A 23,878-nucleotide genomic window follows, 5' to 3' on the forward strand; every position below is an offset into this window, starting at 1 on the left:
TCCCATATACATTTGTGTGTGTGTTTGGGGGATGGGGGCTGAAGGAGGCAGACGTTTGGTTTCTGTTGCTCAGCTGTGAGCAAAATGCACTTTGCACATGCTTAGAGGTTTTTTTCATCAATAATAATGATGAACTAAAGATGCTGTTATTTTAGGCCCAGCAAGACTTTACACAGAGTCATCTAGGAGGGAGACAGAGTTGGATATTTGAATATGGCGGGGGGGGGGGGGAGAGACCCTGCTCTTGCTGGCACATTCTGGTCTTTCTCCCTGCTCCTTGCATTCCTGGAGGGATGGAGAGAATTCATTTCGTTCACATTTAATGCAATTATGCCTCATTTGCACTTCCCAAGCCAAAACACAAAGCAAAACACCACTGCCCTTCAAAATGCACACCCCTCAAACAAACAGAAAAAGTGCTAATAGCCACAGAGCCCCTATGTGTTGCTTTAATGGGGCTGTTTTATCACACATTTTAATAATGATCAGTTTCATAGTAATATCTTAATGGGTATATTCTATTGTTTTAAATATGCTGTGTTTTCAATTCTTCTGTATTTTAACAACGTTGTGCAATCAGTATTTATGTCTTGTTAAACTGCTTAGAAACCGTCTGGGCATTAAGTGGCCTAGGAATCAATCAATAATAATTATAAGTATTGTGCAAAAGTTGTGTACAAAAATATGTATGCGGGAAGGAATGCATGCAAAGCATGCCCACATTTTTATGCAGAATTTTAAAAATGAAAATTGCATACAGATGTACATATTGGGCAACCTGAACCTAAGCTTGGTAAAATGGCAAGCCAGGAAGAACCAAAATTGACAATTCTGTCCATTGTTACATTTCAGACAGCGAGGCTCCAGCTTGCCCCAAAGCCACAGCCTTTCCTCAGAGTTGGGATTTTTTTCCTCTAAGGACAGCCTGCTCGTTGCTGTGGCTCCAGGGTTAGCAGAAAGTACAGCCCACCCCTGACCATTATTTTTCACCTCTAGCCCCCTTTTGCACCTTCAGCTTCCTGTGTTTCAGGGCTGGGTTGCAGGCCTTGGGATGGGAGATAATTCCATTCACTGCGGATTTATGGGCAACCCTCTCTAATTCAAATTCTCTGAAACATAGCAATCCTTCAAAATTCATGCTTTTTTTGAATTTTGCAATGTGGTTCTCCAGCCACTTAATGTGTATGAAATTGCATATGCAAGTGTGCATTAAGATGCATGTGAAAATGACATACCACAAATGCATGATATAAGTGAAATTTCATTTGCAAAAATGTGTGTGTGTGTGTGTGTGTGTGTGTGTGTGTATATATGGTATATATATATATATATATACCGAGGACACCAAAACCTGCATATGGTATATATATATATATATATATATATATATATATATATATATATATACGAAATCTACGAAAGCATATATATATATATATATATATATATATATATATATATATATATGAATGACCAAACTACATAGAAGGGCATGTATATTAGGAGAAATATACAGACAATCTGCAAACTGGTATGAAAATATGGAGAACCTGAACTGAAAAATTGCTAAGCAGAAGAAACCAAAATTGTCAGATTTGAACAACCCTAGACTTGCAACTTTGAAAATAGATTCCAAAGTTAAGACTCTTCCCCCAGTTAAACTCTTCTTTTTTTTTTTTTAAAGGGCAAATGTCATAGGATGAACCCTGCTGGACCACTCTTACTGTCTGTGATATCGTGTCTCCTGTGGCTGTCCCGGGGCTTTGACCCAGCTCCCAGCGCCTGCTCCGCCTTGGCCTCCGGGGTTCTCTACGGCTCCTTCTCACTGAAGGACCTCTTCCCCACCGTTTCCACTGGCTGCTCGTGGACCCTGGAGAACCCCGACCCCACCAAGTACTCCTTGTACCTCAGGTTCAACCGGGAGGAGCAGGTCTGCACCCACTACTCGCCCATGGTGCTGCCACTGGACCATTACCTCTCCAACGACACCTGCAGCCAGCCAGAAGTGACAGCCTCAACCCGGGAGGAAGAGGAGGAAGACGGAGGGGAGATCAGGTTGGAGCTGTGCCAGGGAGGGGGCCCCTTCACCTTTTTCCACTTCGACAAGAACTTTGTGCAGCTGTGCCTGGCGGAGGAGCCCGAAGCGGCCACCCGGCTCCTGCCCCCCGAGGCTGTGGAATTCCGCTTTGTGGAAGTCCTCCTGATCAACAACAACAACTCCAGCCAGTTCACCTGCAGCATCTTGTGCCGCTGGCTCGAAGAGTGCCTTCGCCTGGGCACCAGCCAATCCTGTGGCCTCTCACAAACCGGCTGCACCTGCCAGACCCCCCAGACCCTCCCGGCTCCTCCCCAATCCAACCAGACGCTCTCCAATGCTCTGACACCACCCTCGACAAGCAGCAGCAGCAGCAGCAGTGATTGCTGCGTGACCGAATTGCATTCTGGGAATGCGAATGATGTATACTCTCCGGAGATTAAATACGGTGAGTGTGGATGCATGGTACAGGGTTCAGGCATTGTGGAAATGGGTCCTGTGGTAAACGTCACAGAAAGGGTCACTTGTGGAAGTCTCTGCCCTTTGTATGTTCAGAGTGCTTCAAATAATTTTGAATTACTCACTGGTTCTAGTAATGACTGGTGTCAGGGATGAGCTGAAATGGGATTGGGACATATTTTGCAAAAGAATTTACCCCTTGCAAAGGGTTAGGTGATAATGCTATTTCTTTAAAAACATTTTCTTAAAAAATACTTGAGCAAAATATAACAATATTTGACCAGTCAACCATTCAAGACTTTTTTTTTATTATACCATGTCATGTGATGCATTGTGTAAAAGGAAGTGTGGACACTGAAGTATGGAGACTACGGAAGGGCTGACAGACATGCACAGCACATTTTGTTGGGCTGCACATCCAGGGAATATTTTTTAAAATTTATTTCAAGAAATGAGAAGATAAAAAAATGGTAAAGGTAAAAAGGCAAAAGGCTAACAAAACAACCACAACACAAGAGGTCAAAAAGCCAAAACAAGATATTTTCCCTCCAGAGAAAAAGACCAGTGCCAAGCTGACCAGAGGCAGGACAGATCAGGAGGGCCAGGGCCAGGGTGGTATCTCCTCCTTCTCCTCCTTGCTTGTGCACCAGGAAAGCAGCTCCACATCCCCACCCATCTCTCTCCACAAAAGGTGATGAGTGGCCCTCACATGGAGACAGCCATGAGACAGCCATAGGCAGAGGAAAAACACTGGAATGGATCTGCAACTTCTGCCTGTGTCCATCTCTGGAAGTGATGGTGGGGTGATTGGCTACAGAAGCAGCAGCCCCTCCTCTTCCCTTATTGCTGTTGCCACTGGAGCCAATCACCCCACCACCTCTTCCAGAAATGGACACGGGCAGAAGCTGCAGATCCACTCCAGATCCATTCCAGCCTTTTTATTCTGCCCGCATCTCTCTGGCTGCTTCCCTCAACCCTGCTGCCTTTTGCCTTCCTCTCTCACTAGTCACCTCTTCCCTGGTCCTTACCCTCTTCTCCTTGCCACAATCCACAGTTTTTAGAACAGGGTGTGCCAGGGCACACCCAGCAAACCCTGTGCACATACCCAGTGGCGTAGCGTGGGTTGTCAGCAAGGCAAGTAATTTGTGCCCCCTAACCCATGGATTTGCGCCCCCTAACCCGTGGATTTGCGCCCCCTAACCCTAACCCCCAGATGTTGCACCCGGTGCGGCCGGCCCCCCCTGCACCCCCCACGCTACGCCACTGCACATACCTATGGAAGAGCTAAACATTTGACCTGTTACTTGTGCAAAGATCCTATATTTCTGTGTTGTGTGAATGGGATAAGGGGAAGCAGTGAGCTCCTGTGCCCAAGAAGCAAATATGGCTTGAATCCCTCTTCTGAAGGAGCTGAAGGGTGTTTTCTTGACAGCTCCGTGAGTATTGGAGGCTGGGACTGTAGGTACCTCTGGCCCCACCCACCACTAGCATGTGCCCCCTCCCCCAGAAAGTTTCTCACAATGGTGTGTGGCCCTCAGACTGGAAAAACTTTCCCACCTCCGCTTCGGTGCCATTAGTTAACCATGTCCTGTGTCAGAATGAAGTATCTCATTTGTGTGTGTTACAGATGTGTTTTATGGTCCTGAATTAACATGTTATGAGAGAAGGAGAGTAACATCTCTCTCTAGCACTCATATCTTCCGAGCTGGAAGGTGTTGCTTCTTAAGCGGGTCTTTTGCCCCAGCTGAGCCGCTCTTGCTTCTCCCCCGCTGACCTTCCACTCCCTGAGCTGGTGAGGAGGCAGAAGTGTGTGAGGAGGCCCTGTTGTCACTCTGCCTTGGCAGAGACATAGAAAACAATTTACAGGGAAAATGACCCCTTTTCCCGTGGCAAATTACCCATGACTATGATGGCCCAGGTGCCTGTTATTCCAAGCCGGAATATAAAGGAGCTGCAATTCAGCCCGAGCAGACTATTAACCAGGCTGAATGAGGCCATTTGCTTGTTAGACGGTAGCGCAAGCTGAAAGTGGAATGAAACCTTTTCTCTCTGGTCCAGCGGACGACCGCCTGTGAAGTGATTCCCTTGGGAAAAGGTTGTTCCTCCAGCTCCACTCCCCACCCCGCCTGATCTGGAGCCCTCTCTTGCACACTGGCCTAAGTGTGCCAGCTCCCTCAAGGTGGGGTCTCTCAAGTGACTTCACTTCCTTTCTGGGAGGGAATTTGATCTTTGCAGATTCTAATACAAACCAATATGATCCTTATCTCCCGGACTAAACTGACAATCATAACTTAGCTGCCCACTGGTTTTCTGTTCTTCCTATATGCTTCAACACAGCCCCTGACTCATAAAACATACCAAAATACATTTTGAAACATGTGTTTTGAGAGATGGGGGCATTATTTGTTTTAAACTGCTTCTAATTAGTGTATTTTAAAATTGTTGTGACATGCCCTGGGACCTTTGAGTGAAGAATCCCATGAAGAGATAACTGGTAGTCATTTTTGCCTTGAAGAAAGTGGCTCCTCCTCCTCTTCTTCCTTGACACGCCTTCCTTTACATGGTGGTGTATCTGGGACAGAGTGCCATCCCCAGGGAAGCTTGCTGGATTCCATAAGCACCTACTTTTTATCCATACTCTTTGATTGCATAAACTGGTGGCTGCTGTGACTTGTTGCAGCTGCGTGGCTGTGGTTTTGCCACTTCCCTTCGTTTTCAACATGTTTTTGACTGATAGTTGTTAGCTGATTTGATTTTTTTTTGGGGGGGAACCCAATTATTATTTGAGGCCTTTATGTTGTGCTGTTGAGTGTTCAAAGCACATCACATCACATGAACCCGGGGATCTTTACAACAGAGTTGGGCTGAATGTGGCCTGTGTAGGAGTGTCCTGTGACCTTCGCAGGTTGTCCCGCTGCCCTCTGACCTGACCTCACTCACCTGACCTGCCGCCAAATTCATTACAGTGACTTGCGCTCTCCTCAGCCTCCTGAAAAGCTGTTTGGCAGGCTGCAGTGAACACAAATAACATGTTTCTGTGGTGGGGGAGACATACTTCGCTCATCTCAGCTGCTCAACCCCAAAGCTCAGCTTGGAGTTCTGCCTTCTCTGCTGAGCTGCTGGGGCCGAGTGTCAGCGAGGAGAAATCTTCGGGGTGGGGTGGAGTGTGGGGAGAGTAATCTCCCAGCCTTCTGCTGCGGCAAGCATGTGGATAAATTTGCAATCGCCAGAGCCGCTATTGCTTTCGAAGGGCAGTAGCTTGAACTCTCCGTTACCTTCCTCAAATTATGTTTGACATTCAATTAAAACCCCGAGGCACCTGGACGTAAAACGTTAGTGTAGCTGGAAAGTCACGGGGGTAATGTGTTTTTTTATACATTATTTTATTTGCAGAGTCATCAGACACTGGGCCAGAGGGAATTGGACTTGTCCTCGACTGCAGTTGTGGGGCGGTGGCAGGGGGTGGGGAAGAGAGGTGGCTGAAAAAGAGCCAGGCTGGGGCTGGGCATCATGCAAGAGCTGAGTTTCAAGGAAGGTGTCTCGGCTAAGGATGGGGGAAAGATTCAGTTCTGCACGGATTCAAAGGCAAACCTGCCTAGTACAGTGGTTCCAGAGGTCCGTTCTTAACCTGAAACTGTTCTTAACCTGAAGCACCACTTTAGCTAATGGGGCCTCCTGCTGCTGCCGTGCTGCCGGAGCATGATTTCTGTTCTTATCCTGAAGCAAAGTTCTTAACCTGAAGCACTATTTCTGGGTTAGCGGAGACTGTAACCTGAAGCGTATGTAACCCAAGGTACCACTGTACTCTCTTTCTTAAACAATGCACAGCCTGAAACTCAGCCATCTTTCAGAACTCACAGGTCTTTTGATTTTGCAGTGTAGTTCTCTTTCCAAATAATATGCACACAGATTCATATACTAGGGTAAAGTGTGCATAAAAACACACATATTTGTGAAAAATATTAGGAAAAGTTCTTTGCAAAAAGGTATGTATTAGGGGGAAAATATGGATGAATATTCATGAATACTTTTTTTAAAAAAATAAATAATCACAAACAGATATAGAAAAGTAAAGAAAATCAGGCAGAGGGCCTTCTCAGTAGTGGAGCTCACCCTGTGGAACACCCCCCCCCATCAAATGTCAAGGAGATGAGTGACTATATAACCTTTAGAAGACATCTGAAGGTAGCCCTGTATAGGTAATCTTGTTAACGTTGAATGTTTTATTATGTTTTTATATATTCTGGAAGATACCCAAGGTGGCTGGGAAAACCCAGTCAGATGAGTGGGGTACAAATAATAAATTATTATTAGTATTAACATTAGTTTTAGTAGTAGTATTAACTAAAATTGACAGATTTGCCAGTCCATACTATCAGTCTTGCAGAAATTTGAAATTATGCAAAAGTGGACTTGTATTGAGTAGGTTCAAGAAAAGTGGCAGGCAGGAGAAAGAGTCCTGGATGGAGCCCCAGACTGTAGGTCTCATTGTCTCATGTTTTGCTAGGGAAACAGCTACCAGACTTGGAGTGCCTCACCTCTTTCACTGGCAGCTTCCAAGTGGATGTGGGTGTCCTTTTTTCATTCTACAAATCATCTCACAGCTGATCTGCATTCTGCAGCCTTCCTGGGTGCAACACTGCCTGAAAACACCATGATGTCCTTGCCTTTCCCAACATGAAATATGGAGACCATAATGTCGACTTGCCTATTGTACCGATTACTTTGCAGTAAGGATCCCTAACATAATTATGGGAAGCTCATTCAGCACTCTACGGTGCTATATAAATACAGAGCTTCGTTATTTTAAGCATTCAGTTTTTCAGCTCTAACAAAGTTGCAGAAAACCTGATTCATCATGTATCTGATGAAGTGGAATGTAGTTTGTGGAAGTTTGTTTTGCCACAATAAAATGGTTATTCCTTAAGGTTCCATTTTGCGGAAAACCTATTGACTCTTCAGCCCAGTTTGGACATAACTCCAAGCCGAACCATGGCCAAATGTGAACATGCAAGGATGCAGGTGCCCACAGTAAAAATTGTGGCAGCTTTATTCTTTCTTTGGTCCTGCTTCTACTGCACCATCCAGAGCTAAACCATGGTTTGGTTAGCATTATGTCCAAACACAGGCTTACGGTTTGTCTCAAGCCCTACAAACCATGAACTGTATCCAAGGCTTGTCCTTGGCTTAATGCTTGTGGTTCATGAGTTCAAAGGTAATGGCAAGCCAAAGCATGACTTATTTATGGGTAATGTGACAGCAGTAGGGATGGAGGAGAAATTTGACTTGGTTTTCATTTAATGACAAACTTGCCTAAGTGGCACTTTCCAAAAAGATGCGAGAACAGAAAAAAACAGCCATCCTTCAGAATTCACACTTCTCTGAATTTTGCAGTGCAATTCTCCAGCCAAATATTGCACACAAAAATACTTATACGACGGTGAAGTGTGCAATGTAAATGCAAGTATTAGTGAAAACAACACACTAAACTGCATTATAATAGGAAAAAATGCTTTGCAAAGATTTGTATATTAGGCAAAATTGTGACAGCTCCCCAAAGTAGTTCACCCTGAAACAATAACAGGAAAATCTTTAACTACCCTTCTCCCCCACCCTCTGTCAAATCTCCCCAGTTCTGTTGGTTGTGTAAATTGGTCCCAGTTGTGCCCTCTAGACAGTTCCCTCCAAGACTCATGAGCGCATCTGGGCATGTGAGTGAAATATACAGCATGAGAATGTGCTCAGAATAGTGTTTTTTGGGGAATCTGGGGATGATTGACAGAGGACGGAAAACTCCGCTCAGTCGCTTTGCTCTGGCTGCTGTCAGAGTCAGGACTGTGGGCATGCTGGACTCACACCATGGCCAGAGCTGGCACCTCTCGCATCTTTAATTCGCAGTTCTGGGCTTTGATGGTTTCCAGCTGTCTTTTCTGCGGGCTGTGTGTGTCTATCTCGCTGGCATCTCTTCTGGCCCATTTGTCACTGTGGCTCACAGATGTCATGCAATTTCTCCGCTGCCCGGGTGCAGCTCGCTGGCACGCAGAGCTCCTTTCTTACTATGCAAGAGAATCTTCCAAAAACCCCTGCAGGGCCAATATGCCTTCTGTGGCACTAAAACATGGGCCTGTAGAGGCACCCCCTCCCCTCGTGCCATGCTGGCTGGCTGGCTGGCTCTTTGGGAAACGAATCAATTCACAGGCCAATGCCCCCCCCCCCAATTCAGGCATGTGCCACACCGGCCTTGGAGACAACTCTGCTGAGGAGGTTAGAATGAAGATCGTAGGAAACCATCAGGTCACCATGGCAACTGGTATGCCGAAGGGAATTGCCTTATGCAAGGATGATTAGGGAGAGGAGAGAAATATGTATGATCTTCAGCTTGGTTTTATGAGGTGGAGGGGAATCAATAGCTCACAGAAAGAGGAACAGTGCTGGTAGGTTGGGGTCTGTGATGGGTGGCCTATTCTTTGGAAGGCAGGTACGCCACAAAGTTACACTTTGATGTTCTGGGTTCGAATCTATTCAGCCAATCAGAAGCGGAACTTCAGGCTTCACATAGTCGCCAGGTTCTATCGAGAACAGGCAAGAGGGGATTGGGCCTTTGGTGTTGTGCTGTGGTGGCTGATGCCCATTTGGACTGGTATGGTGGAAGGCAAGGAGGCTATAGTAGGTGGAGCCAGACTGAATGATGGGCAGAGTCAGAGCCAATGACAGGTGGAGCCAGCTAATTCTAGTTCACTCCTCATCCTCCTTGCCTGATGTGGTCTTTGAGGTAAACAGTAAGACTAAGCTCACCCAGTCACTGCCACTCTCTGGATTGGTTGTAAATTAGAAGGCAGGCAGGTGGGGCCCAACTGAGGTTGTGGGGCAGTTCCCCATTCACCCCAATGGACCAGCCTTCCATAGGGTAGCAGTATTCAAGCAATGGAATGCTGTCTCCCTGGAGGTTTGGACAAGGCTCCCTATGCTTCAGAATTTCTATTGGACCATCACGGCTAGAAATAGGGGAGAAATCTGATTCAGTTCACATATGAATCCAGTTTTATCAAATCTGCACCCTCCAGAAGAATGTGAGAACCAAAACACAGTGATCCTTTGAAATTTGCACATCTATGAATTTTGCAGTGCAGTTCTCCAACCAACCAATGTTTACAAAAGTGAGGTAAATGTGTGCCTAAATATGAAAGTGTTAGTAAAAATAACATACCAAAATGCATTATACTAGGATAAATTGCATGCGCAAATATGTACATGAGGCAAAACGGCATGCAAAAATGTGTTTATTAGGGAAAATTTTGCACACCAAAATGCTGATGAATTTTCATGAGGATTAAAAGCAAAACAAAATCTGCAGATTGCTGTCAAAATGTGGGAAACGAGATCTAAAATAGGAAAAAATAGAAACTGAGAGAACTGAGATTGACAGATTCCACCCCAGTCAAGATCTGCACCATTTTGCTGGTCTTTCGGTTAGGGTGTTGCTCTTGAGGCTTGTGGTTACCTGTAAATTCTTTGGTTTTTTACTGGTATGTTTTCACTGTGAATGTTTTGGGTTTTTTCCATAGTAATTTAATTGCTGGTTGTAATTTTATCTGTTAACAGCCTTGGGGGGCCTTGGGGCAGAGAGGTGGCCTATATACATATTAAATAATCAAAAAAAGCAATAAAGGTCACATAAGCAGCGAGGTAAAGGAGTCACACAACCCACTACCCATTGGATCTTGGTGCAGATTCCTGTTGCTTGGTTGCAACGTGCCTAGAGTATAAATGCTGAATGGATTATATGACCCCTTTGCCTGGTGGCATCTGCTTGGTCTGAAGGGGTTGTGTCATCTGGAACAGTGTGGGGTCACGTGACTCCCCGTTGCAATCTAATTGGAGGACAAGCTGGGGTTAGTGTGGCCCTGTCATTGGTACATTATCTCTGCTTGTTCCACTCCTTGGCTTTGCTCTGTCCCCACTGTGGGAGGCAGTATGCCTCTAAATACCAGTTGGAGGGTGAGGCTGTTTTGCTCATGTTTGTGGGCTTCCCATCGGGGCACCTACTTTGCCATTGCAAGAACAGGATGCTAGACTAAATCAGACTTTGGAGGCTCTTCTTATGTTCTATTGCTAATAATTGTGTGTGTGTGTGTGTGTGTGTGTGTGTGTGTGTGTGTGTAGGACATCATTGCAATGCTGACGTTTTAGACCATGGATCCTGTTTCCTAGGACTATGGTGGCAGTAAAGAAGCAGGTTTGTTTTAAGGAAGAATAAATTTCTTCCTCTGTAGCTGGTAGGGGATTGTTTTCCCCCCCTGCTGGAATTTTTATTTTATTTTTTAAAATGGTGCTTGCATGCAGCGGAATGAATGCTTTCAGCGATGAATGCTTTCAGCACGGATTATAGAGTGTGCAGGGAAAGTTAGTAAATTTGGACCCATTTTATGGAGCCAATAAGTGTCAAGGCGATCAGTGCAGCAGAAGCAGCAGCAGCAGGGGAAGCAAGAAAGGCCCCAAACAGAGAGGCTGGTGGAGTTTGGTTTTGGGAATGGTGGTGGTGGCATGCCTGTGTGCTGAGAGGATAATGCCCAGGTTTTGATAGCTTGGGAGGGAACGGAAGAGAGAATTGCTGATAAATTGCACCGGGGACCAAGTCCTAAAGGAGGCAATGATGGACTCCCAATTACGCTGCTAAAAGCCTTCCAGACATGTCGCCCTTCCAGATGACCTGTTTGTTCAGCATTCATCCTGATTTGCTTTCACAAAGCTTACGTGGTGGTTAGACCATGTCCGGCCTTTATTGAGCATTCATTCTGGTTTGTTTATGACAATGAGCATCCATCCTGATTTACAGTACTTGCACGGTGATTGCCCTTCTTTGGGTTACTGATTCGTCCATTCTGCATTTTTCAATGCCTTTCTTCGCCACTTGCCGAACTTCTGTTGTTGTTGATTTTTTTGTGCTAAGGCAACAGAATGTTTTAACGCACTTCAGCTGCATGAACCTAAAGTTGTGGTGTGCTCTTGGATCCCTGTCACAGAATAGTGAGGGCCCGGAGGCAGCCATAGTTGTAACTGGCTAGAAAGATAACTATCATTCTGTCAGGGGGGTGAGTCTGGAGAGGACGCCGGTATGTTGAAAAGGCACCATGGGAGCGGAGAATCATTTTGTGTGCAGGTGTCTGTGGCTGCCATTCATGTCTATGGGATGAGATAGGGGAGGTTGCAGCCATCTTTCTTCACTTCCACAGAAGCTATAGAGGGATATTCTGAGAGGAGCAATGGCAAGTTCTGAAAATTGCTAAAATGCTCCCCTCCCCAGCTGCCTGCCAACAGGACCACATCAGGTAAACATAGGAAGCTGACTGATACAGACTGGCATCAGCTATCCAGGGTTTCAGACAGTGGACATTCTTGGAGATGCCAGAGACTGAACCTGCAAAGCAGATGCTCTACCACTGAGCTACGCCCCTTTCCCTTAATCAGACCATTGGTCCAGCTAGCACAGTATTGTCTACATTAATTGGCAGTGACCTTCCAGAACATCAGGCAGGGGTCTCTCCCAGTCACCTTTTGCATGCAAATAATGTGCTTGGCCCGCTGAGATTTTGGCGGCAGTTTGAATCCCCATGATGGGGTGAGCTCCCATTGCTCTGTCCCAGCTCCTGCCAACCTAACAGTTTGAAAGCATGCCCCAAGGTGCATGTAGATAAATAGGTACTGCTCCGGTGGGAAGGTAAACGGGTTTCCGTGCACTGCTCTGGTTTTGCCAGAAGCGGCTTAGACATGCTGGCTACATGACCCGGAAAAACTGTCTGCGGACAAAGGCCGGCTCCCTTGGCCAGTAAAGCGAGATAAGCACCGCAACCCCAGAGTCGTCTGCGACTGGACTTAACTGTTCTTTACCTTTACCTTTTTTAGTTTCTTTTATTCAGGCTGAAGGTGTGCCTTAAATGACCTCCACTCATCAAGTGCCTTGTGTTGCATTCCATGTGCAGCTTCTTTAAGCCCAGGTGGGTGCAAGGAGGCCCATGCCATTGGTGGGCCTGATCCCTGGGAGCCTGAACTCCTGCAGGAGCTGTGGTGGCAGCTCCTCTCTTCCCACGCTCCCTCTTTTCTGTCCAGGGAGGTTATTGGTGATATTAAAGCCAATTAGCATGTTTGCTTTTTATTCGTGGCCATTTGTTTTCCTGTGACACGAAGCATCTGCTGGGCCAATAACGGGACTGTCTGCAGGGTAGGGGAAGCAGCCTCCATCCAGCCCCCTCCCCCTCCCTCCTTCCTGGACATGAGCACAGGCCCTGTGTGGGCCGTCTGTGGCAGCCCTCGCCCACTGTGACCAGATGGGAAGCTATCATCAGGAGTGGCAAATAGCCCTGCTTTGTGTAATTGACAGATTGTTATCAGCAATACTTGACTTGTGCCTAATAATAATAAAAAGGAGAAGGGGGGAGAAGAAGGGAGGCGGAAACCTGGCACCGCTTCTGATGGCTAAGCAGGGGAGAGCTTGGAAAGCCTCTTGTCACATCTGAAGGGCAAGGGAGTTAATTAGGGCTGGTGCTGCAGCCTGCGGGTGCAGCTTGCTGGTGTTGCTATGTGCGGAAGCCCTCTCGACGTTTCCTTCTCTTTCCTGCAAAGAAAAGCCTCTTGACTTTTCAGGTAGGACAAGAGGGAGAGGTGACAAGCAGAAAACCCAAGAGATGGCATTTCGTCAGTGCAGAATGGGGACGCTACAGTGCAACCACATCTTACAAGGGTGTCCAGTTCCAAGAGTACCATGTAGACACGAAAACATGTATACCCCAACAATTCCTATGGAACTGCCCCCACACGAGTGGCCCTATCCTTCCAGAGCTGGCAGGCTGAGTGGGCCATGCCCCTCAAGCAAGGCAGAGAGCTTAAAAGACCTTTCTGCTCCAGGAAAACCTGGCTGCCTTACCTGCATTTAACATGTGAATTTTTGCCCAGCCGCCCGCCAAACTCCTATGGTTGAAACTGCGTTAAGTTCAATGCACATGAGCTACAATCAGACTACATTTGCAAAACCTGTTGCCCATTTGGTGTGTACGGAATGGAAAATCTGTCCCAACAATATAAATCTCAGGTGTCAAGGGCCAGGGTAAAGAGGTGAGTCTCCAGCATTTGCTCAGAACTTCCTCTCCCCGTATAAAGCGACCTGGACTCTGTGTTCATTATCTGAGGCCCTTCTTCGTGTGCCTCCTCCACATGACGTTCAGAGGGTGGCAACATAAGAAAGGACCTTTTCTGCAATGGCTCCCCATTTGTGGAATGCACAAATATATTTTTAGAGGCCAGGCAAAAAATGTTCTTCTTCAACCAGGTCTTTGGCTGATTAATATTCTACAGCCTTTTAAAAGTGTTTGTGGATTACTGTTTCATTGTTTCTATTTTAACTATTTACTTGTATTTTTATCTTGTGAACCGCCCTGAGATCTCCGGATAAAGGGCAGTATATAAATCTCCCCCCCCCAAAGCTGTATAATGAAGGTGCCAGACACACCTTTGTGGGGAGTTCCAATGTGGGTGGGTGGCTCACGCACCCCCCCCATCAGGTGGTGTGGTAAGGTGGGTGGGGTGTTGGTCATCTTGGGGGCTGACTTTGGCTCAGTCTTGGGGCTGCCCCTACGCTGTTGCCTATTATATCCAGTGCTATTTTTCTAGAAAAAGAGGTGCTGGAACTCACCACAAACACCTCCTTTGTTCTCTTATAAAGGCAATGGCACCAACCTGAGAGGTATTGGAACTGAGTTCCAGTAAGTTCCAGCTGAAAAAAGCCTTGATTGTAACCATATATAATTCTTTCTGTGTCCCCATCCCTCTGCTAGGGGAGGTTTCCAGGGTCCTGCACCTCTGATAAGCTGTGTGGTTTTGGGAAGAGGTCTCAGGTTGCAGTAAAAGCCCAGCCTGCTGTTTCTTTTTAAATCACTGCACATTCTTTCACACTGGCATTGCCTGGTCCGATTTTAAATAAGCCCTCTCTGGCGATCCTTTGCTGCTTCCCTTGGGAGTCTCACTCTCCTGCCTAATAGAATTTTCACCCTCCCCGATAACCCCCTTTCCGCTCTATTCCTGGCTCCTTTCGACTTCATTGCTGCCCATTTTTTCTTCTGTCGATCACAGATGACACAATCTGGCCCCCATTACTGCAGCAGATGAGCATCACATTGCCTTTCCTGTATTTATTGTTACTGGAAACCCCAAGAAAGGCAGGGCAGTGTCATTCTATTACAGTCTATCTAAAAGGGAACAGCAAATGAGGACCCAAATGCACCAACAGAGCACTTAAAAAGCAAATACAAGGCCCTCTTCTCAGCTCTACTGAGATTTTGTATCTGGAGTGTTTGGTGTAGAGAGATGGCAGCATTGCCTTTGCTTAGCAGAGGCAGGACCAAGGCTGGGCAGTGAAAGTTGGATCCCCTCTTTGACCAAAGAGCTTTGACTCTGGGGAACGTTGAATGTGATTTATTTCTTGTTGTGCAACAGCGAGTGCCTTGGGGCTGTATTTGAAAATAAGTGAGCTACTTTGTAAATGAGTTTGCAGTTCTGGGTCTTGGTGAGAATAATGCCCCCAATTTTTTGGCTTCATTTTCAGGCCATTAAACTGTGGGGGGGGGCATTCTGGCTGTTATTGAGGGCAGGGTGCAGGATCAGTGCTGGATGTAGGGCAGTGCAGGCGATTCCCACACACAGGGTGCCGAGCCGAGGGGGTGCCCCAAGACCTACCTGTGGATGAGGCATCCTCGTGGTCAGAGCTGGCACATCACCATTCACTGCTTTCTCCTGCCACTCTCCCAGAGTCAGGAGATTCACTTTCCTGGACCAGGTGCAGTGGCTAAGCAGATGCCCATGGGAAGCTCAGTGCAAAAGGCCCCTGCCCTCTTGCGATTCCCAGGAACTGGCAATCAGAGGCATACTGCCTTCAGCACTCCAGAGGCAGGACACAACATAGTGATGGCCACCCACTTGGATGGCTTGAAGACAAATTCAGGGCAGTTAAGGCTATCAGTGGATGATAAGACTATGGGTGGCTGGTTGGCATGATGGCTATGCTCATGGCCGGAGGCAGTAATGCTTATGAATACCAGCTGCTGGAGACTGCCAGAGAGGAGAGTGCCCTTGTGCTCATGTCCTCCTTCTAGGCTTTGCATGAACAGCTGGCCGGCCCCTGGGAGAGCAGGTCTCACCCAACAGGCTCTTTTAACATTCTTACGTAGCAAGCACCACTAAACCCAGTGGGACTTGCTTCTCAGATGGTACCATGATAGCCCATTGATTATTTAATTTCTATACCACTTAATGTATTAAAAATATGTATTTCCAAGCGGCAGACAGTTAAAACAAAATGTTGCAAAGATACGCAGTCACACATAAAAATGTTACATTAATACGAAGTTACTAATAAGTATCAATCAATATCCATTCATTTTCCTTCTGACGCACCCTCTTTAAATATTGCAACTGCCTACCCCACCTTGTTCAGAGCAATGCGGACCTCCAGCCTGCTTCAAACCCTCTCCGCAGCAGGGAGCAGCCGGAGGAAGCCTGCCAGCGCCTGGCTTTCTCTTCCCTGCACTGGAGAGTTTATGGAGTCATTAAAGAAGGCAGCTGGTCCAGTTTACAGCCGAGAGTCCTGCTCGGTTTACCCTGAGGGTTAGACTTTGCGGCAAGGTAATCACATGGGGATCCTATGTGGGGAGGGGCATCAGGACCCCCTCCAGAGACCCTGTGTGCTCTGTGGAATAAACCCTCGAAATGGGGAAGAAAGGGTAAAATTCTGTAAGATTGGTTTGAGCTGAGCTGCCCTCCCGACCGCATCTCCCCAAGCTCTTGTTCTTGAACAGGGAAAATCTTGGGCAGCTTTTATCTCCGTATATATAAATGTGTTAGTGGCATTTCTCCTAAAAGTATTCAAAGCTATTTACAATCAAATAATAAAAAAAACACAGAATAATAAAACCCAATTTAAAATGCCGATAAAAATAAAAAACCTGCAGTATAAAAAGGAAAACGTCACATGACACAAGCCAGGGAGAAGCGACCTGCCAGAGTTAACTAGAGGAGACTTCATGTGGCCCTCTGCTCCTCTCCACCTGGCCCTTGGAACTCTCTCCAGGCCACACCTTTTGCTGGCCCTCTGTCTCACTGTCCTTGAGGGTTTTTGCCTGGAATTCTGAATTCTGATAATGTTTCTTGTTTGCCTGGATGGAGGATAGAGAGGAATGTGAGACGGTGCCTGGAAGCTAGCCTACAGTGCCTTTCAATCATCTTTTCTTGCTTTATTATTATTATTATTTATTTACATTTATATGCTTTGACTTTTATTAAAAAAACACACACCAGTCAAGTTGTGTATAGCTTTTATGAAATAAATAATACATAAATTGTATGTGCCCCTACCATCCCTGAGAAGCTTGCCTAGGAAGGAATGTGACTGTACCCCTGACCTAAAGCCTGAAGGTAAAGAGGCCCACCTGTGGTTTTTTTTTTATAATATTTTTTATTGATTTTAAGAAATACAGAAAAAAGAATAAAGGATAGATATAAGAGAATAGAATAGAAAAATAACAAATTTCCATGTTCTTTTTTCATCAAATCTAAAGGACTTCCCCACATCCTCCAAACCCTGCATTCTCTGTCATATAAAACATCAGCAGTTTGTTAACTTATTTCAAAGCTTATTGTATCTTCCATTTTATCATGTTCCCTGATTTCAATTTTACTGTTACCCAATTCTTGTACGCTTTGTATTAAACACAATAAAGTTGTTTCATTATTTTACCTCTAAATTCTTGTATCTTAATTTTCATTTCATTAACTTACATTTGCTGAAGCTAGAGTTTCCTAAAAGATGCATTTTTTTTTTAACATTCATACAGCTTATAGTGTTTTTTCAAATAGTCCTTAAACTTTTTCCAGTCCTCCTCAATTGTTTCTTCTCCCAAGTCTCGGATTCTGCCAGTCATTTCAGCCAATTCCATATAGTCCATCAACTGCGATTGCCATTCCTCCAGCGTGGGTAAATCTTGTGTCTTCCAATATTTTGCAATCAGGATCCTTGCTGCTGTGGTAGCATACATGAAAAAAGTTCTGTCCTTCTTAAGCACTCTCTGGTCCACCATGCCCAGAAGGAAGGCCTCTGGTTTCTTAGGTAAGGTAAATCTCAGTACCTTTTTTAGTTCATTATGGATCATTTCCCAGAAGGCCTTCACTTTCGGGCAGGTCCACCAGAGATGAAAGAATGTCCCTTCCGCCTCTCTACATTTCCAACATTTGTTGTCAGACAGATGGTGTATCTTAGCTAGTTTGACTGGGGTCATGTACCACCGGTATACCATTTTCATAATATTTTCCTTCAAGGCAGTGCATGCCGTAAATTTCAAACCGGTGTTCCATAACCTTTCCCAGTCTACAAACATAATGTTGTGCCCCACATCCTGCGCCCATTTTATCATGGCGGATTTGACTGTCTCATCCTGTGTATTCCACTTAAGCAGCAAGTTATACATTCTCGAAAGTAATTTATTTTTTGGCTCTAACAATTCAGTCTCTAGTTTCGATTTTTCCACCTGGAATCCAACCTTTTTATCTATTTTAAAGACCTCCTGAATTTGCGCATAGTGCAGCCAATCTCGCACCTTGGTTTTCAGTTTTTCCAAGCTCAGCAACCTCCAATTGTCTCCAATTTTTTCAATTATTTCCCAATATTTAGGCCAATGGGCCTCCATGTTAAGTCTCTTACGTGCCTTGGCCTCCACCGGTGAGAGCCACCTCGGAGTCTTACTCTCCAATAAGTCTTTATATTTTGTCCAGACCATCAAAATTGCTCTTCTGACAATATGATTTTTAAACAGTTTGTGCACTTTAACCTTGTCATACCACAAATATGCATGCCACCCAAACGCATTGTCAAACCCTTCCAGATCTAGGACATCAGTGTTCTCCAGTAAAATCCAATCTTTCAACCAGCAGAAGGCTGCAGATTCATAATATAACCTCAAGTCTGGCAGGGCAAATCCCCCTCTTTCTTTCGCATCAGTTAATATTTTAAACTTTATCCGGGGCTTTTTGCCCTGCCAAACAAACTTAGAAATATCCTTCTGCCACTTTCCAAAACATTCCACCTTGTCCACGATCTGTAGGGCCTGAAACAAAAATAACATTTTCGGCAACACATTCATCTTTACAGCAGCTATTCGGCCTAACAAGGAAAGTTTCAATCTTGACCATATTTGCAAATCTCTTTTGATTTCTGACCAACATTTCTCGTAGTTATCTTTAAACAAATTCAAATTTTTAGAGGTCAGATACACCCCTAGGTATTTTACTTTTTTAACCACATTCAGCTCCGTTTCTTTAGAGAACTCATCTGTTTCTATGACTGTCAAATTTTTTGCTAAAACTTTGGTTTTTTGCTTATTTAACTTAAACCCCACCACCCGACCAAAGTCAGAAATTAATTCTAACACTCTTTTAGTGCTAGAGACTGGTTCCTGTAATGTTAATACCAAGTCATCTGCAAATGCTTTCAATTTATATTGTTTCACTCCAACCTCAATTCCTTGGACCAACCGGTCCTTTCTAATCATGTTTAGCAACACCTCCAGAACTGAAATGAACAATAGGGGGGATAGGGGGCACCCCTGGCGTGTCCCTTTTTCAATTTTAAACTCCTCTGTAACCACATTGTTTACTATCAATTTAGCTTTTTGTTCTGAATAGATTGCTTCTATACCATTTTCAAACCCCCGCCCCACTCCCATCCCTTCCAAGTTTTTCTTCATGAACATCCAAGAAATATTATCAAAGGCCTTCTCTGCATCAATAAAAATTAAGGCCGCTCTAGTGTTAAGATTTGTTTGTAGAAGTTCCAAAATATCAATAATGTTTCTTGTGTTGTCAAACAAATGCCTACCAGGGAGAAAGCCAGCCTGGTCCTTATGGATCACTTCATTTAATACTTTTTAAAATCTACTTGCCAGAATATCTGCAAAAATTTTGTAATCCACATTTAGGAGTGAGATGGGGCGGTAATTCTTAAGCTGAGTCTTTTCAGTTTCTAGTTTAGGTATCAATGTGATGAAAGCTTCTTTCCACGTTTCCGGTGCCTTCCTTCCCTCCATAATCTGGTTACAAACCTCCATCAAGGGTTGTATCAAATAATCCTTTAAAACTTTATAATATTTGGAGGTTAGACCATCAGGGCCTGGAGACTTGCCCAATTGAAGATTCTGAATGGCACTTTCAATTTCTTGCTGTGTGATGTTGCAATTCAGGTTTGTTCTCATTTCCTGGGGTATTTTTTGTAATCCATTAATTTTAAGAAATTGATCCAACTCGGAAGCTTTTTGCGGCCCTTGTGAGTAGAGTTCTTTGAAATATCTCTGGAAGCACTTTCTAATTTCCTCAGGTTTCTGAACCATTCTCCCTTCAATCTCTAGATTTGTAACTGTATTAAGCTTTTGTCTCTTTTTCAACTGCCAGGCTAGCAGTTTCCCACACTTATTCGCTGATTCAAAGGATCTTTGTTTCATTTGTTTAATTTTCCATTCCACCTCTTCATTTATCAATTTTGAATATTGCGCCTGGAAAAATTTCACTTCTCTTAGCACATCCTTCGACTTAGGCCTAGATCTTAATTTTTTCTCTCCTTCTCTTATTTTCTCCAATATCTTCTCCTTCTTTTCATTCCAGAGCCTTTTCTTAATCGTGTTTTGTTGTATTAGAAACCCTCTCATGACTGCCTTGCTTGCGTCCCAGATTATTCTTTTTTCCACGGTGGTATTCAAATTTATCTCAAAATAGTCCTTTAAAGTTTTTTGGGCCTTCTTAACAATCTCCTGATCTCTTAATATAGTGTCATTCATTTTCCATCTAAAGGATCCGGTTGTATTTAGTCTCAATTCCACTTTCAACGCATTATGGTCGGAGCATGTTTTTGGGCAGATTTCCACTTTTCTAGTCTTAGGTGCCAGTCCTCTAGTTGTCCATATTTGGTCGATTCGTGTCCATGTCAGATGAGCTTCAGAAAAGAAAGTTCCTTCTTTCCCTAGAGGGTTCTTAACCCTCCAAATGTCGATTAAGTCCATATTGTCAGTCATTTCAAAAAAGGTTTTAGGTAGTCTGCCATCTTTCGATATGTTGGCACTTTGTGACTTATCCATGTTTACAGACACAACCCCATTCATATCACCCAACATAATGATGTTATTATAGTCCAAGTAATCCAGCATAGTCTCATGCAGCTTCCTGAAAAATTCCGATTTTCCCTCATTTGGAGCATATATTCCTAATATCAAAAATTTTTCTCCTTGTGTCTGTATTTCAATCGCCAAAATTCGGCCATGTTCATCTTTGAATAGGAATTTCGGTGACAGGCTCTCCTTTGCATATATCACCACTCCTCTTTTCATAACTTTATCCGAAGAAATAAATTCTTGGCCTAGTCTTTTATTAATTAGCACTTTTCTGTGGAGCCTTGTCACATGTGTTTCTTGTAGGCAGATAACGTCCAATTGTTCCTTTTTCAAAATGTGAAAAACTTTTCTTCTTTTTTCCGGGGAATTTCTGCCATTTATGTTCCAACTGAGAAGCTGCAGAGACATCCTGATTCAATTGACGGGTCCTACAATGGGGTGTCTAAGTTTCCCTCCGATCCCGGAGGAGGTAGTGCTGGTCCAGATCCAGGTGGTATGACTCTTGAAGGTGGTCCCGGTGGTGGTGGAGGCCAAGAGGCTGCAGCTCCTTTTTGCAGGTCCTCCTCGTGGTCGTATAGGAACTTCTGCTGGTCTTCAGGTGATTTAATTTTTATTTTCCTTCCTTTGTAAGTAAATGAAAGTCCTTGTGGAAACTCCCACCTATAAGGAATTCCGTTGTGTCTCAACAATTTGGTCAAGTCTATATAGGTAGTCCTAAGTTCCAAGAGATATTTGGGTATATCTCTGTAAATTTCAGCCTTTTTGCCTTCTATCTCCAAAGATTTCTTGAAATGTAGGCCTAATATCTTATCCCTCTCTTCTCTTGATCTCAGAATAACTAAGCAGTCTCTGGACTTGTCTTTCTTTACAGATTTTCCCAGTCTAAAGGCTGTCACAATTTTAAAGTCCTTTTCTTCCTCAATTCCCCAGAATTTGGAGAACAAAAGTGTCAGAAATCCCTCTAGGTTGTCTTTCTCCAGTTCCGGGATAGCCCTTATCCTGAGATTGTTTTCTTTACGTTTCAATTCAACCAATGACAGGTAGGCTTGTTGTTCCCCTACCTGTCTTTTCAGAGGCCTTACTTCCCCTTTAATTTCATCAACCTTTATATTCGCCTGTTCTGCTTTTTGGTTGGCTTCCACAGCTAATTTGTAGTTTTCAGCCGTAGCTCCTTGCAGTTTTTCAATCGCCTGGGTGTGCTGCGAAACCTGTTCAGTTAATCTGCCAATAGAGGATGTAGCTTGGTCAATTTTTGATGTTTGATTATCCACTTTTTGATTTAAAACTGCCAGTTGTTCCAAAATTTGTTTCAAAACTGTTTCAGATCCTCCAGTTGCCATATCTTCTGTAGCAGGCTGTACAAATTCCACCTCCTGTGCTGTCAGCACAGTTGGGACGGATGATCTGCGATGATGAGTTAAAGTTGTTTGCATAAGTTGCCCAGATTTTTTCTCTTTTTCTTTATCTTTGGCTTTAGCTGCTCTTGTTCTCCCTGAGCCGCTCATTCCACACCTGCCTCTGTTCAAGGTCAAATGATCTTTTGTCCCATGAGAAAGACAAGTCCAAAGTATAAACAATTAAACCACAAAGAATTTCAATAAAGTTCAATTCCCAGGCCACTATACTTCCACAATCCTCTAGGGGGAGTGTTTCAAAATTTCAAAAAAGGAAGGAACTATTTTCTGCCATTGAAGTTCCTATATTCCCCATGTTAAATTTTGTAATTCCAATGCACAAAAGGAAGGTTTCCAAAGCTTCCAGTTTCTTAAACTCCAGCCACAAGGTGTCAAAGGAGGTCTCGGCAACAATGTTAAACGTTAATATCTCAGTCCATGCAACAGTTTAAGTCTCTGCTACAATGTCGTCAGTTTGACAGCAGTTTGACAGTTCTCTTCTATACACTGGCAGCCCGATGACAGGGTTACCCCTTTTAATTCCGTTTAGCTCAAAAATAGGGGGACAGTTCCAGAAAGCAAAAGTCCATAAATTTCACAATTCTTTCCCTTTTCTCCTCAAAGATACACAGTCTATCAATGCACTCTTTCCTCCACTTTTACAGTCCCTTTTAAACACTTCAGCTCGCTTCAGAGCCCTTGCTTTGATCTAATTAGCAGAGTCGGGAGGCGGACTTCCTGTTACTCGCCTCCCGTTTTCAGCCGAATTTCTCCAATTTGGTTAAAGATTTAAACCCTTTACTCACGGGTATGTTGCTCCAATTTCGATGTTTTCAGGAAGAAAGGTCGGCGCTCATCAGCAGCAGCAGCGCGGCTTTGCATCCACGAAAAGAGCGATGAACTCACAGCGCCGCTCCCCCTTTCACGTTCCGGAGCCTCTTACGAGGCTCCTTCTCCGCTTCTGGGGGGGCTCAAGGCGCCCGCCGAGTCCCACGGCCGCAGGCTCGCTCTGCCTGCGGTTTTTCTTGATGGGTCACCGCTTTGCCGTAGCGGACGACCCCTTTTCGCGGAGCCCCTCTTCACAGCGCGAAGAGGACCGCCATTGCTGTTTCGCGCCGCCTCCGGAAGTCGAGGCCCACCTGTGTTGTCCATACTAGGTTAGAGGGATGGGCTCTGGGTACATATACCAGTCCTGGCCATTGCAGGGCCTGATGCCTCCTCCTCCTGCACTCGTGCACCCAGGGCCAAACAGCTTAACAAGCAAGGCTTCCGATTCAACCCCCTTGCCAGCACAAATTCTCTTGATTGGTCCAGCATGGTATAAGTGCCATGAACGATGATTTTTGCTTCTCGTTTTGTATTCGAGAAAGACCCCTTCTACAGGATAGGGCTGAAATATACACCATACATTTAAAGCACATTCCACCACCCCCCAAACCCAAAGAATCCTGGGCACTCTAGTTTGTTAAGGGTGCTGAGAATTATAGTTCTGTGATGGGTAAACCACATTTCCCAGGATTTTTTTTTTGGGGGGGGAGATAGAGGAGATGTCCTTTAGATCTATGGTGTGTAAGCTGCCTGGGTGGCTTTTAAAAAACCTTTGATGGGGAAAGTAGGATAAGGAGGAAAGAATCAAACAGCCCCTTCTCCTTTCCCCTCTCTTCCCCTTCCTGACTCGCAGCTGACAATGCATCTTTGTCAGGCTTTTATACGTTCCTGTTAATTTCACGCAAAGTGCCCTTGATGGATCTCTTGTTATTTTTCGTGAGCTGAGCCATAAATTTGTGACATCT

The 23,878-nt window shown here is 44.8% G+C and overlaps 1 protein-coding gene across 11 annotated transcripts in view; it reads left to right on the plus strand.

Annotated features, from left to right (window-relative positions):
• The window catches only part of ADGRB2 (adhesion G protein-coupled receptor B2), a 163,779-nt gene that overhangs the window by 43,376 nt on the left and 96,525 nt on the right, over positions 1-23,878 (plus strand). For all 11 annotated transcript variants that reach the window (XM_083751606.1, XM_083751607.1, XM_083751602.1 and 8 more), the window contains exon 2: positions 1,685-2,483. In XM_083751606.1, coding sequence (XP_083607732.1) covers positions 1,700-2,483 — 784 coding nt within the window. In that variant the 5' untranslated portion in view covers positions 1,685-1,699. The remainder of the gene's footprint in view (positions 1-1,684; positions 2,484-23,878) is intronic.

This window comes from Podarcis gaigeae (genome assembly GCF_964106915.1).
Source record: "Podarcis gaigeae genome assembly, chromosome: 8".
NCBI lineage: Eukaryota > Metazoa > Chordata > Lepidosauria > Squamata > Lacertidae > Podarcis > Podarcis gaigeae.